The sequence below is a fragment of the Podarcis raffonei genome, chromosome 5 (genome assembly GCF_027172205.1).
Source record: "Podarcis raffonei isolate rPodRaf1 chromosome 5, rPodRaf1.pri, whole genome shotgun sequence".
Taxonomy (NCBI): domain Eukaryota; kingdom Metazoa; phylum Chordata; class Lepidosauria; order Squamata; family Lacertidae; genus Podarcis; species Podarcis raffonei.
In genome coordinates this window covers 101,954,133-101,969,163 of record NC_070606.1, presented here as the reverse complement: position 1 = coordinate 101,969,163, position 15,031 = coordinate 101,954,133, and the positions used below count along the sequence as shown (strand labels likewise).

The window sequence follows — 15,031 nt, the reverse complement described above, 5'->3', positions numbered from 1 at the left end:
TGCTTTGCTCTGACCGACAAGCAGGCCTCGCAGAATCACTGGTCCCTGGAGTGAGGGGTGGGCTACAGCAGCCCTCCCTGTTTTCCTGGGTTCAGGCATGGGCTCAGGACCGAATCAGCCTTGGTCAGCCCAATGGGTGGCCTGGATGGAGAGACTGGGGCAGAGGGAGGATGACTCTGCTTCTGTTTCTCTCTCTCTGGGCGGCCTTTGATGCCTCTGATTGTGCTGTCCTCATGGACCGGCTCTGGGGGATGAGTGTTGGGACTGTTGCTCCAATGCGGTTCTGTTCCTGCCTTCAGGGACTTTTCCAGAGCCACAATTTTGCCATGGATTGTGTTCCTCTCTGTTCTCCTCCTTTAGCCAAGACTTCCGCCTTCTGGAAGAAGAATCCTCCTTGACGGTCCCTGGTTTGTTGGAGGTGCTCTTCCTGCAGAGAGCTGACCACCTTGACCCCTGCTTCCCTTTTTACAGCCCTCCCCCCATTTGGGAAGCTTCCTCTGTTGCACTTAGATCAGCTGGTGTTAGACCCTCCTGGCAATTGCCTTTGTCTAGTCCTACATTCAGTCTGATAGCCCTGTGGCTCCCAGTCAGCTCAACAGCACTTGGCACTTCACACCAGCTCCTAGCTGACTCTCAAAAAAAAAAGGCATGGAAGAGGGGAGAGGGGAACACATGACAGAGGGGCATATGGTTATACCTGGGGTGGAGAAGGTGGACACAGAGAAGTTTTTCTCCCTCATAATACTAGAACTGAAGTGAATGGGAATTTAGGACAGACAGAAGGCAAGACTTCTTCATGCAATGCAAAAACTCTGGAACTCCCTCCTGCCGGACACAGGGATGGCCATCAACTTGGATGTCTTTAAAAGACAATTGGACAAGGCTATCAGTGGCCACGATCCACAAGGGCCATCTTCCACCTCCACTGCCAGAGGCAGTATAGGAATGCTTGTTGTTGGGGTGATGACGATAATAATAATAATAATAATAATAATAATAATAATAATAATAATAATAATAATTACTATTATTAATTTCTACCCCAGCCACTCTGGGTGGCTTCCAACAAAATATTAGAAATACATTAAAACATCAGCCATTAAAAACTTCCCTAAACAGGGCTGCCTTCGGATGTCTTCTAAATGTCAGATAGTTGTTTATTGCTTTGACATCTGATGGGAGGGCGTTCCACAGGGCGGGCACCACTACTGAGGAGGCCCTCTGCCTGGTTCCCTGCAGTCTCACTTCTTGCAGGGAGAGAACCACCAGAAGGCCCTCGGATCTGGACCTCAGTGCCCGGGCAGAACGATGGGGGTGGAGACGCTCCTTCAGGGATACTGGGCTGAGGCCGTTTAAGGCTTTAAGGGTCAGCACCAACACTTTGAATTATGCTCAAAAACGTCTTGGGAGCCAATGTAGGTCTTTCAAGAATGGTGTTATGTGGCTCCAGCGGCCACTCCCAGTCACCAGTCTATCTGCCACATTCTGTATTAGTTGCAGTTTCCGGGTCACCTTCAAAGGTAGCCCCACACAGAGCGCATTGCAGTAATCCAAGTGGGAGATAACTAGAGCATGCACCACTCTGGTGAGACAGTCTGCGGTCCGGGAGGGTCTCATCCTGTGTACCAGATGGAGCTGGGAGACAGCTGCCATGGATACAGAATTGGCCTGTGCCTCCATGGACAGCTGTGAGTCCAAAATGACTCCCAGGCTGCACACCTGGCCCTTCAGGGGCACAGTTACCCCATTCAGGACCAGGGAGTCCTCCACACCTGCCCGCCTCCTGTCCCCCCAAAACAGTACTTCTGTCTTGTCAGGATTCAACCTCAATCTGTTAGCCACCATCCATCGTCCGTCCGCCTCCAGGCACTCACACAGGACCTTCACCACCTTCACTGGTTCTGATTTGAAAGAGAGGTAGAGCTGGGTGTCATCTGCATATTGATGAACGTCCAGCCCAAACCCCGTGATGATCTCTCCCAGCGGCTGCATGTAGATGTTGAAAAGTGCTACGGTAAAATCTGGGTGTGAGGCTGCTCTGCCACCGAGCTTGTCGGACTAAGTCCGCGGGTCCCTGCGGAGGAAAATGAGCTCAGCCGGAGACGGGAGCAAACTGCAGAAGATCCAAGTTTATTGCGCAACAGGTTCAAGGCGAGATTGAACAGCGAGAAAGGGGTGACATGAACTTTTGAAACTCCCTCCATGTCCCAGAATACAGTGCAAAATACATCCCAGTTACATCATGACTACATTAAGGAGAGGTTGGGTTACACCGGATTAACATATGGAGGAGGGAGGGGGGAATATGCAGAGCTGGAGATATGCGCAGATAAGCGCTTCCTGAGTGCCGGTGATGGGAAGACAATGGTCCATGTACGCATAGTCTGCCACCTGGCATTGCCCGGAGGAAAGGCTTGGCAGAGTGATTTGACAGGATTAGGGTCTTGACACCTTGCTTGAGGGATTATGGAGGACAGGGGAGGTGTCATGGAGTCCTAGAGAAATTGAGCAAATTGGCACGTTGATTTTCTATGGATTTTATAGATTTTAGTCCCTTTTGACATTGACAATTGGGAATAAATGGATATATTGTAGCGAAGAAGAAGGTGAAGAAGACATGCCCCCCCTTCCGTATCAAAAAGCATTGGGGAAAGGATGGAGCCCTGAGGCACCCCACAAGTGAGAGCCCGGGGGCCTGAACATTCATCCCCCCCCCACCACTTACTGGACACGTCCCAGGAGAAAGGAGCGGAACCACCGTATAACAGTGCCCCCAGCTCCCAGCCCCTCTAGGCGGTCCAGAAGGATGTCCTGGTCGATGACATCAAAGGCCACTGAGAGATCCAGCAGAACTGGGAAACAGCTCATGGGGAGGTCATGGGGAGAGCTGCTGCTGTTGTGCTCACAGACCTCCCCCTGAAGCATCTGGCTGGGCACAGTGAGAACAGGGTGCTGGCCCAGATGGGCCACTGGCTTCACCGAGCTGCAGGGAATATTCTGCCCCGGCTGAATTGCTCCCTTGCATGCAGCCATTTGAAAAGCAGGGGCGGCTCAGCCTGAGCAATCCTGCTGCTTCTTTTGAGGCATCACAGGAGGCCCTCTGCAGCAGCCATGGCAGAGCCTTGCACCCAGCCGGCTCCCTCCTGACCAGCCCCTCCCAGGGATCCCTCTCGACCAGCTGCCACCCAGCTCAGCCCCATGAAGACTTGAAGACCTCTGCCCCCTGCTGGCCTCCTCACAGCACGCCTGGCCAAAACAGGCCGCCTGCCATCATGGTGGGTGCAGAGCGGGGAGCCCCAAGTGGTGGAGGTGGGGCAGAGGCACCCCACTCCCCTCTTTGGCAGGAAGATGCTCCGCCCCCGGAGTGTCCAGCAAGTCAGAATGATCACGACATCTTCAGCATTTGGAGATTATCACTATTAAAGTCATAATGAAGTCACCCAGCCCTACTAAGAAAGCCTCTGAGCATGTGCAAAGGACGCCCCACCCCACCGTAAATGGAAGCAGCCCTTGATAACCGAGGGAAAGAGCATGTACAGCGTGTCTAAGTGGGGGGGGGTATCTGTGGCCGGAGGCAAGAGAGGGGCTTTCTCAAAGGCTCCGTTGAGATTGTGGCAGAGACCCGTCAAGCTGGGAGCCTCCTGGGTGCCCTGACCATGACACCCTGTGCCTCTGGGTGCAGCTCCTGGGACACTTCATGGAGTGACAGAACCACTGTGGTTGTAGAGTTGGAAGGGACCCCCAAGGATCATCTGCTCCACCCCCATGCTGGTTTGCAGGGAATATTTCCTCTTAGGAATTGGCAGGCCCCGGTGCCAAAAGGGAGGGTGGGGCCTTAACAGGCAGGACAAGAGGGCTTTCTCGGGGGTGGTGCCCGCCCTGTGGAACGCCCTCCCATCAGATGTCAAGGAAATAAGCAGCTCTCCTATTTTTAAAAGACATCTGAAGGCAGCCCTTCAGTTTTTAATGTCTGGTGTTTTATTGTGCTTTTACTTCTGTTGGGAGCCACCCAGTGTGGCTGGGGAAACTCAGCCAGATGGGCAGGGTATAAATAATAAATTATTATTGTTGTTGTTATTGTTATTATTGTTATTGTTGTTGTTGTTGTTGTTATTGTTGTTGTTGTTATTATTATTATTATTATTATTATTATTATTATTATTATTATTATTAAGATGACATCACAGAGCTCTGTGACATTGCCCTGGAAACGGTGGTGTCACACTGTAGAGCACAGCATGGCTCCCCAGTTAGGGCTTTCCTCCTCTTCCTGCTGCTGCATTTTGTAGGTAAGTTGGACTACTTGCCTCTTGCTCAACTTGCCTCTTCCTGGAGGGAACTTCTGGCCCCACCACAGCTAGACTGAGCGGCTCCCCATGGTGAAGAGGCCAGGCCCCCCAGGGGCGGGTGCTGGGTGGCAAGCATCAAGGCAGGGCCACCCCTCCCTCCATGCCCAGCCAGCGGGTGCCAGAGACCAAACCCAGCAAGGAAATCATAACCTCCCCCTTGCCTGGCAGGGGGTGAGAGGGGCTGCACAGAAGGGGGCAGGAGTAGGGGCACAGGAAACTACCAGTGCAGACCGCTGGGTTCATCTAGCTCCATACTGTCTTCACTGACTGGCAGCAATGGCGCCCCAAGATTTTAGGCAGGGGACTTTCCCAGCCGCCCCTGGAGATGCTGCCGGGGACTGAGCACAGAACCTTCTGCATACCAAGCAGGTGCTCTGCGCCATTGACCTCGGACCACCTCTCCAAGCAGAGAGGATGTTGCGCCTGATCCAGCGAGGGATGGGGCTCAAGTGGTGGAGACAGCTGTGGGCCAAATCCAGTCTCAGGTATGCCTGGCACAGCAGAAACAAAGGCGGGGGGGCAGAAGCCCCTCTAGGTCACTGCAGGATGGTGGAGGTGGAGGGGGGCTCTGGGCCATGTGCTGTGGGGGAGGGACCTGGCACAGGGGCTGCTGGTCTTGGCAGGGCACCACAGAGTGTATTGCGGGATGAGCAGCCTCATCTAACCAGCCTGCTTGAGTCTGATGAATGCATGAAGGGGTTAATGCCATAGAGTCAGCTGTCCTGCCAGGCTTAGCTAGCTCACTCTCCTCACCTTGGCAGGAGCTACTCAAGCCATTGTTGTGCCTCAGTCTACCTGAGAAGCTCATTGGTCAAGAGGTCTGAGCTGGCTGCTGCATCTCATTGGCTTCATGGGGGCAGGGGCTGCCTACCACTCAGGCTTGCGGGGGGGGGGGGTCTCCTCTGTGATTTCCTGCCCCCCATGTTTCCTGCCCTTCCTCTTCCAGGCTGCTGCCTCCCTCCTATGCTGTGCCTGACCAGAAAGGGAGCTATTCCAGCCATGCCAAGAAGGTGAATGGGGGCTCTTGTCACTCAGCCCTGCTTTGCGTTGCCCCCGCCCTGCTAGAGGCTGCCTGGGACTCCTTTTGGCTGCCCCCACCCTGAGAGAAGGCACGCTGGGCAAACAGCGGGGGCAGGTGCTTTGGCAGGAGGTGGGAAGCGGGTTCAAGGCGGCCTTGAGGCTCAGGAGGGGACCAGTGAGATGAAAAAGCATCCCCTCCACAAGATGGAGGGAGAGAGGAGGGGTCCTGCACCCACTGGAAGCTGCCAGGGCATGAGCTCTGTTGTGCCACCGCCAGCCCCCCAAACAGGAAGCATCGCCTTTTCTTTCAGGAATCAACATCCTTTGTCACAAACATATTCAATGGGCACCTGGCCCCCGAGAATGTCTTCCCCTTCCCTTCAGGTAGGCAGCGGGAGCCACCTCAGCCAGTGGGGGTCTCTGAGGGGTGGGGTGAGGGGTTTGATCCTCCTGCTGACCCACCAGCCGCTCTGCCCCTCCAGTTCTCTCCCCGGAGCAAGCGCAGGCCCTGCAGGCCATGGTGGATCCCTGCACCCGCTTCTTCCAGGTGAGTGAGGGGCAGCAGGCCTGAGGTTCCATTTTGCCAAATCAAGCCAGCCTCCGTCTTTGGTGCCCTGGGCAGCTGTGCGTAGCAAGACTGGGTGGGCATCTGAGAGGGCACATCTGGGCACTTGTCCACACAAGAACAAATCCTGCCCTGGAGGGAAGCGTATAAAGCTGGAAAAACATTGCTCAGACATGCAAAATCCGGCAAAAGTATCATTTCTCACCTTTTCAGATTTCACTTTTGAAATCCTTTAAAAAACAAAACCTAATTCTTCCGTCTTGGGTGTTGAGTGATTTGCCCCTTAGATCCTTGACTCCAAATGTATCCACAGCTGTTAACTTGCAAAGATCCTTCGGATCAGAAGACAACTCTCTCTTTTCCCCTTTTCCTTTTGGCAAACCAGTCCTAGCAGGCGGCCTCTTGCTTCCCTGGAACTCCCTGCCACAGGAAAGTGGCCTTAGGGGAGGGTCCGCCTTTGCTTTGTTCTTTTCAAACTGTGGGCAGGAAGTGAACGACCCAGCTGCCAACGAGGAGCTGGAGACCATCCAGGAGGAGACCCTGGCCGGCCTCAAGGACATGGGCTGCTTTGGCCTCCAGGTGCCCGAGGAGCTGGGGGGCATCGGGCTCACCAACACGCAGGTGAGAGGGACTGGTGGGGGGGTGACTCTGGGGAGGAGGAGGAGGCCTTTGATATAGCCAGGAGGGGGGTGAGGCAGAGAAGGGGACAGAATTCCCCATTCGTGCAGCCCCTGCCCACGCAGAGAGGTGGGAGCATGGGGGGTGGGAGCATGGGGGGGTGGCACTGATGCTCCAGGTGTGATGGGCCAAGGGGAACTCATCTCCCTGGGGAGACCCCTCCTCCATCTTTGCCTTGTGGGGCTGGGTGAATCAATGGCTGCCTGCCCCGTGTGATGCCAACCTCAGAGCAATTCCCCCCCCCAGTACGCCCGCATGGTGGAGGTGGTCGGGATGCACGACCTCGGGGTGGGCATCGCCCTGGGTGCCCACCAGTCCATCGGCTTCAAGGGGATCCTGCTCTTTGGCACAAAAAGCCAGAAGGAGAAATACCTGCCCAAGTTGGCAACTGGTAAGATAACCCCCCTCCCCGAAATGAGACCTGCCGGGGCGGCGAGGGCAACAGCGCCGTCGGAAGCCCGAAGCAGGCAGGGGACGCGGGCGGGAGCCGTCGGGTCTCCTTCCGCCGAGCACCCGCAGGGGTGAGAGGCCAGCCTAGCCGCCGCCCAGAGGCCCGGGACGGCGGCGCCCAACCTCGGAGGGGCGCTGGCTGCCTCTGAGAGTCCCGGGAGCCCGCCGGCCGGGTCGCCCCGTCGAATGAGCGGCTCCTCTCTCCCTGCGCCAGGCGAGGTTCACGCGGCCTTCTGCCTGACGGAGCCGTCGAGCGGGTCCGACGCCGCCTCCATCCAGACGACGGCGGAGCTCAGTCCCTGCGAGCGCTATTACACCCTCAATGGGGGCAAGATCTGGATCAGGTGAGGGACAGATCCGGATCAGGACCCCCCCCCCGGGTGGCCCAGCGGGCTTCCCCGCGCCCTCGCTGACTCCTCCCGGTTCCAGCAACGGCGGCACCGCCGAGATCTTCACGGTCTTCGCCAAGACGCGCGTCAAGGACGTGACGACGGGCGAGGAGAAGGACAAGATCTCGGCCTTCATCGTCGAGAGGGCCTTCAAGGGCGTCACCAGGTGAGCCCCGCGGGGGAAGAGGAGCACAGGAGATGCCCGGACGGGCGGCCACGCTCCGGGGAACTTGGGAGGAGGGAATAGCCTCGGGACGCGTGCAGAGTGCGCATCCCTCGCCCCTGGGTCGCCGCCTAAAGGGACGCGGCTGGTTGTGCCGTCGGCTGCGCGGGGACCGGGATGGAGCCGAGCGCGCCGCGCCGCTCTGCGCCTCCGAGTCCTGAGCCCCGCTCTCCCTCTCAGCGGCCCCCCGGAGCAGAAGATGGGCATCAAGTGCTCCAACACGGCCGAGGTGCACTTCGACGGCGTGCAGGTGCCGGCGGAGAACCTGCTGGGCGGCCTGGGGCGCGGCTTCCAGGTGGCCATGCACATCCTCAACAACGGCCGCTTCGGGATGGCCTCGGCGCTGGCCGGCACCATGCGCGGCGTCCTCCGCAAGGCGGTGAGCGGGGCTGCCGTCGGGGGGCCGGAGCGAGGGAGGGAGCCGCCCGCGCCCGCGCTGAGCCCGGCCCTGCCCTGACCCGCCCGCAGGTGGAGCACGCGGCCAACCGGCGGCAGTTCGGGAGCGCCCTGAGCCGCTTTGGCGCCATCCAGGAGAAGCTGGCGCGCATGGCGATGCTGCTCTACGTGACCGAGGTGAGGGGGGGGGCATCGGCCCGACGCCTGAGGACGGGCCCTGGGGGGCGGGAAGAGGCGCTGCGCCTTGGGGGGATTCCCGGGAGCCCTTCCACTGCCGGGTGCCCAGCGGTGCCTCTGCCCGCCCCTTCCAGGCCATGGCTTACGTGCTGAGTGCCAACATGGACATGAAGGTGCCCGACTACCGCCTGGAGGCCGCCATCAGCAAGATCTTCGCCTCGGTGAGTGATGGGGTGGGTCCACTGGCGGAGGAACGGGAGTGCGGAGGGAGCGGACCACCCCCGGCACCACTATTCCAGTAGGGTGCCGTCGCAGCACCCCCCCATGCACGCCACGCCCCCACCTGCTCTCCACCCCGTAGTGGAGCACGCAGCTTCGCCACTGGGTGGGTTGGTGGGGGACATGTCTCTCCAAGGAAGCCAGGCTGGCTCTCCCAAATCTCCATCCCTCAGCCCACCCTGTCTGCTAGGCAGAAACTGACTGGCCTCACAGGGGGGTGGGGCACGAGTTGGGGGGGCTGGGGGCACCCTCTTGAGCGCTTGAGGAGGCACTCCTTGACTCTAAATTCCTGGCCTGTCCCCTTTGCTTGCCCCTTCCCTGGCCTGCTAGAAGTGCTGTATCCTCCTGACCTGACCTGTTCCCTGCTGGCCTCCTGCTTCCGGCCCCAGAGGGGGCACCAGTCTGGCCAGCAAGGCCTTTGGGGTGGTGGCCCCAGATCAGCTGAGGCTGCCCTTGCTGCCTTGGGCTGTTTCCATCCCCAGGAAGCAGCCTGGACAGTGACCGATGAAGCCATCCAGATCCTGGGCGGGATGGGCTACATGAAGGTCAGTGCTCCTGCCTGGGTGGCGGAGGGCGGGGTGGGAGGCTTGCAGGGGCGGCTCCTTTGGGCCCCAACCGGGCAAGAGCCTCAGGCCAGTGGAGGTGACCTTGCTTCCTTTGGCCAGGAGACGGGAGTGGAGAAAGTCCTGCGAGACTTAAGGATCTTCCGCATCTTTGAGGGCACCAACGACATCCTCCGCCTGTTTGTGGCGCTGGGGGGCATGAAGGTGAGCCTCCCCGGCCTTTGACCAGGGCTGCCCTCCCACTGGCCCTGCGCAGGAAGGCTGCCCTGCCTTCTGGCCCACCGGCCTTGACACCTCGTTGGCCTTCTCCGAATTCACTTAGCCTCTCCTTGGCTGCCACAAGCATCAATCAAAGCCCTCAGGACCCACCACTAGATGGCACTTGGAGCACAAGAAGCTGCCTTCCTGGGGTCCATCTAGTTTAGCACTTCCTACACTGACTGGCAGGGAATCGGGTGGTGCTGTGGGTTAAACCACAGAGCCTAGGACTTGCCAATCAGAAGGTCGGCAGTTTGAATCCCTGCGACGGGGTGAGCTCCCGTTGCTCGGTCCCTGCTCCTGCCAACCTAGCAGTTCGAAAGCACGTCAAAGTGCAAGTAGATAAATAGGTACCGCTCTGGCGGGAAGGTAAACGGCGTTTCCGTGCGCTGCTCTGGTTCGCCAGAAGCAGCTTGGTCATGCTGGCCACATGACCCGGAAGCTGTACGCCGGCTCCCTTGGCCAGTAAAGCGAGATGAGCGCCACAACCCCAGAGTCGGTCACAACTGGACCAAATGGTCAGGGGTCCCTTTACCTTACACTGACTGGCAGCAGTGGCTCCCCAGGATCCGAGGCAGGAGACACTCCCAACCATACCTGGAAATGCTGCCATGGCGGATGGAACCGGGGACTTTCTGAGTGCAAAGGGGGTGCTCTGCCCCCTGAGCCATGGTCTTCTGCCTGCCTGCTTGCTGCTGGTGGCTCCCACCCTGTGGAGACTGGGAGAAAGCAGTCAGAGGCCCCCCAGGAGTGAACCAGGAGCCCTGGCAGATGTCCTGGACAGTTGTCCTTTTGCTAGCACCATATTCAGCCTGTTAGATGGCACACCAACCCCATGAGGTCAGCCACCATTAGTTTTGTTCTCTAGTGGAGGCTGAGAAGCCCAAAGGAGTTCATGGCAGAGCTTTCTCCCTGAGCCAGGCCAGAATCTTTCTGGCAACCCTCCCTTGCTGGGCTGCCCCTTCTTCCATGGCTTGTCCGTGGGTCCTTTGCGGGCAGGAACCTTAGAGGAAGTTCCCCAGTTCATGGGCTGAAGCTGCCCTCTGCTCTGCTCCAGGTTGACCCAAGACTCTGGGGGAAACCGGAGGGGTGGGGTGGGGTGCCCCCCTCCCATCTCTTTTGCAGAAACAGCCTTGGGGCTGAACCTCCTCTGAGCAGGGCGACTCTCTCTGCCCATAGCATGCTGGAGAGGAGCTGCAGCGCCTGCAGAAGTCCCTTTCCAATCCGGTGGGGAAGGTGGAAGCCCTCTGCAAGGAGATTGTCATGAGAGCCAAGCGGTGAGGAGCATGTCTGGGGCTATTGGGGGGGGCTGTGAGCCCCCATGTCCAGCTTGGGGGCAGAAGCGGGTGCCTGGGGTGTTCCTCTGGTCTGAGGAGGAGTGGGTGGAACTGTGGTCTAAACCACAGAGCCTCTTGGGCTTGCCGATCGGAAGGTCGGTTGTTTGAATCCGCATGACGGGGTGAGCTCCTGTTGCTCTGTTCCAGCTCCTGCCAACCTAGCAGTTCGAAAGCATGCCAGTGCAAGTAGATAAACAAACTGGAGCTTTTACCGTTTCCCCCCCTCTGGTCTGATGCAACAGCCAGGAGGGACAGCCCACAGACTCCCTGGTTTACTCTCCATCAACCTTCTGATTTCTATCTTGAATGTCCAGCTGACAGTTCTGTTCCTCTTCCAAGTTCTGCACATCTCCTTTCTTTCTCCTTCCACTGCAGGAAAGTTGGGCTTCCCAGTGGCCTCTCTTTGCAGGGCGATGTTCACCCAGACCTGGAGGACTGCGCGACTCTGGTGAGACATCATGGTGGGATAAAAAGGGGTTTGGAGCACAGCTGTGATTGGATCCATGTGTTGACAAGGAAGCAAACCTTGGAGATGTACAGAGCTATGTACACAAATAATCTTTGTGTGCAGACACTTGTTACATTGCCAGCCAAAACTGGTCCCCTCAAAAGCATCAAGTCCCCCTTTGAGCCTATCCTGAGATGCTGTTGCAACTTTAGCTCCTCTTTCCATTGTGCCAGTGAAGAGGACACCCCAAGTCAGGTTAGCTTTTTGGCTCAATGGCCCACAGGATCTGGATCAGCCTCAAGGGCCAGATTCGACATGTGGTTGGGGCTTCCTTAAAGCTCTTTGCAAAAGCACTCTTTGGAGCAGCTTTGGGCACTTTCTCTAAGTGGACAGGAATGTGATGGTGATGGTGGGGGTCTGTGTGGCAGATAGCAGAACGAAGCCTGTAAGATACAGGCTGCTCTTCCTGCTTCTGCCCCTGATTGTTTAAGAAGGACAGCGCTGCTTCAGAGAGTGCTTTTGCAAAGGGTTTTAACTCCTGCCTATCAGCTGATGAGCAGAAATTGAATCCTGTTGCCTTGGCTGTGTGATCCAGTTCCCTGTCCTCCCATCAGCTGATGGGCAGGTAGGCCTGGCTTGAGAGAAATGTGGGTCAAATGAGACCCCTTGGCAGGATGAAGCGGGCCCATGGATTGAAGGTTCCCCACCCCTGCCCTACGTGGGTGTCTGCATGGGGTGTTCTTCCAGAGCAGGGTGCCAGAGCCCCCTCCACACCTGTTCCCAGGTGGTGCCTGGAAGGGCAAGCTCCTCTCACTCCAGAGGGTCCTGAAGTGCCGGCTGCCTGAGAGGTGGATGTTGTCCCCCGGGGGTGGGGTGGGGGGGGCTGAGGCTCCTGACCAACAGGAGCAACCCTTTCCAGCTGGTTCTTCCGCCTGGTCTTTCCGAGATGCCATCTCTGCGCCTGTAGGTACTGTAAATGTGCAAAGAGCGGCTGATGGAGAAACAGGGTGTGGGAGGGGCCTGTAAAGGAAGAGCTGCTGGCCCCCATCAGGACTATTTTCAGGCTGGGGGGCGGAGGGGTGTGGACATGTGTGGGCATGCCAGGCTAGCCCTGCCCTTTGCCCGTCCTCCGTCCAGGTCACCAAGGCCATTGATCTCTTTGGCGAAGCGGTTGAGAGTCTGCTGCTGAAATATGGAGCTGCAGTGGCAGGTACCCCCCCTGCCCCCCAACAAAAAGCAGGCCCTGCTTTGGACCTTGAGTCCCTCCCTGGATCAGGAGCCATGGGGAGCCAGGGCCTGAGCAGGCAGGAGAGAGCCTGACTTTCTGAGGTGGGGCGTGGAGGCCTCTTGTCAGGCCCCACAACTTTCTGTGGGTGTTCTTGGGAAGGGCTGTTGGGGGGGCCACACAGTGGGGCAGGTCCAGTGTCTGCTGGGTCATGGGTCGGGGGGGGGTAATCCAAGTCTGCCTGCAAAAGCAAACTCACCTCCTTAGCAATTTCTGGAGTGAGAAGCAGAGGCCAGGTCAGCTGCCCCAAATCTCGCCTGACGCCCCCTCTCCCCCCAATTCCTCCATCAGACCAGCAGTTCCACCTGAAGCGCGTGGCGGACTCTGCCATCGACATCTACGCCATGGCTGTGGCTCTCTCCAGGTAGGGAGTCTGCCTTTGCAGGGCGAGAGCAAAGGGGCCCACGGTTTGCCCCCAGGCTCTGCCGCCTGGGGGGCCTGTGTCGGACTCTGGGCTCCCCTCCTGTGGGCTCTGGCCTTCCCTCGCTCCCTCTTTCTTCTTGCAGGGCCAGCCGCTCTCTTTTGCTGAAGCAGCCGGCAGCGCAGCACGAGGAGCTCTTGTGCCGCACGTGGTGCCACGAGGCAAGGGGTGGGGGTGGGAGGAGGACCCCCGTAGCCCCTTCCTCGGCCTGGGCTCAGCCATGTCCTCCCTCTGGCCCCTCGCTCCCCTTGGCTCTGCCCCACGGAGGCTTCTTCCCCTGGCTGCCCCTCCCCCAGCCCCCGTTTCCTGCCAGGTGATCCATTCCTCCTCTTCCTCCTCCCAGTCCTCAGGCGGGAGCTGAGCCTTGCAGGATGTAACCAGGTGTGAAATGCATCTCTCCTCAATTAGCCATAATTGCAGGGAGTTATTTGGGCCTCTCGCCAGAGCACCTGGCTGTGGCTCTTTGAAGCTTCCGCCGGCCTGGAAGAAGCCTCACTGGTGATGGGTCTCCCCCGGGGCCAAGAACAAGGTGGCTCACAGGGTGCCAGCCCCGCGCCAGCTCTTGCCCAGGCAGGGCAGATGTGCCCTGGAAGGACCCTGAGCCTCCCTCCCTCACCAGCTTTTCCCTGTGGGCCTGGCAATGCCCTGGGTGCCTGTGGCTGCTGCCCTGTGTCGGGTGGCCGTGACTGGTCTCCCGCGTGGGTGGGTCACACTCCTCCTGTGTCCTGCAGGCCTTCCAGCGCGTCCGCCAGGCTCTGCGGGAAGCCAATTCACTGGCCTGGGAGGAGTCCTTTGCCGGCATGAAGCTGATCTCCGATGCCCTGGTGAAGAATGGAGGTGTTGTGGCTGCTCACCCGCTCGGCTTCTGAGCTCCCGGGGGGCTTTCAGTCAGGGACTGGAAGGAGCTTGGCATCTATTAAAGCTGATTTAAAGCCAGCTGCCTCCGTTTCCCTGGTGGTCTGCCCTGGTCTGGCACAGGCAGCTTCCGGTGCACCTAGCTCTGGGGTCTGGCTGGCTCCCCTCCTCTCCCCTTTGGACAAGCACCCCAGAGATCTTCAGCAGAGGCTGGATGGCACCCTCCTGGGATGCTTCAGTTGAAATCCCTACATTGCCGGGGGTTGGGCTAGATGACCCTCGGGGTCCCTTCAAACTACAGTTCTAGGATTCTAAGACGGCCATTCAGCCTCTGCTTAAAACCTACAACAAAGGGCAGCCCAGAACTTTAACTCTGGAGCGTTCTCCGCAGGGCGGCCTCTTTGGCCCATCTTCCTCGCCCGCCTGCTCCCCCCTTCTTCCCTCCCCTTCTTCCCTTTGCTGTCCTTGGCCTCCTGCTCACGATGGGAGGCTGAGCGGCTCTGAGAAGGTCAGGCAAGGCCAGGCAACTGTGGAGACTGGCAAGGGGCCTGGCTTGGCCCCCGCCAGGCCGCTCCAGGCCACTCAATGCCTGCTCCCTGTTCTGGGACACAGCGCATTTAAAAATAGTGAAAGAAGCGAAAAGAAAAAGAAAAAAGAAAAACCTCCAAAACCTGGACATTTAATCCGAAATGCAAAAATCTTCCCAGATTGGGGTGCTGGCCCCCCCAAAACTGGACTTGTCCAGGAAATCCCTGATGTATGCCCCCCCTGTCCTACTCAAGGAGATCCTCTTCAGCTCCCAAGGTCTCCAAATGTCACGTTCCTCCTAAAGGGTCTGTGGCACCGGAGGCCTCATCCTGACTGGTGCTCTTGCAGAGTGTCCTGGACCCCAAGGAGCGAGGAGCAGGTTTCCTTGTTGAACCACAAGCCAGGAGGGCTCTTCAGGCAGCGGGGGGGGGGGCTTTGATGCCACGAGGCGTTTGGCATCAGCGCAAATGACCTGTGGCCCCTCTGTCCTTTGCCTGCCCCTTGGACAGTTGCACAGGCCTGTCCTGGAATGTGCAGCCGGAAGGCGATTCCCCCTCGGCAGCCGAGCGGAAGGAAGACAGCTGCCCTGGGCGGGGAGGGGGGGGCTTTGCCACACACAGTCAAGGGAAAACTTCCACTGAAAGACAAGAAGGTAAAGCATCTTGGATCTGGTACTTGCCAGCACCACAAAAGCCTTCATCCAAGGCACAGAATAATATTGGTCACCTTGGCTTTTATGTAGGATGACAAATGCCCACAAACCACAAAGGACGTCCAGTCCCATCTCACCTGAGGTTGAGCCACCTGCTC

General features: G+C 58.4%; 1 protein-coding gene across 1 annotated transcript; it reads left to right on the top strand.

Moving 5' to 3' along the window:
- The first annotated feature begins 4,596 nt into the window (after positions 1-4,596).
- On the top strand, positions 4,597-11,035 carry LOC128414927 (very long-chain specific acyl-CoA dehydrogenase, mitochondrial-like). The gene is made up of 15 exons (XM_053390905.1): positions 4,597-4,834; positions 5,296-5,359; positions 5,681-5,753; positions 5,852-5,916; positions 6,421-6,555; positions 6,859-7,003; positions 7,277-7,406; positions 7,492-7,617; positions 7,855-8,053; positions 8,143-8,247; positions 8,382-8,468; positions 9,009-9,071; positions 9,192-9,293; positions 10,527-10,624; positions 10,927-11,035. The coding sequence occupies exons 1-15, from the start codon at positions 4,764-4,766 to the stop codon at positions 10,976-10,978; spliced, it is 1,515 nt and encodes a 504-aa protein (XP_053246880.1). The 5' UTR covers positions 4,597-4,763; the 3' UTR covers positions 10,979-11,035.
- Positions 11,036-15,031: the final 3,996 nt, after the last annotated feature.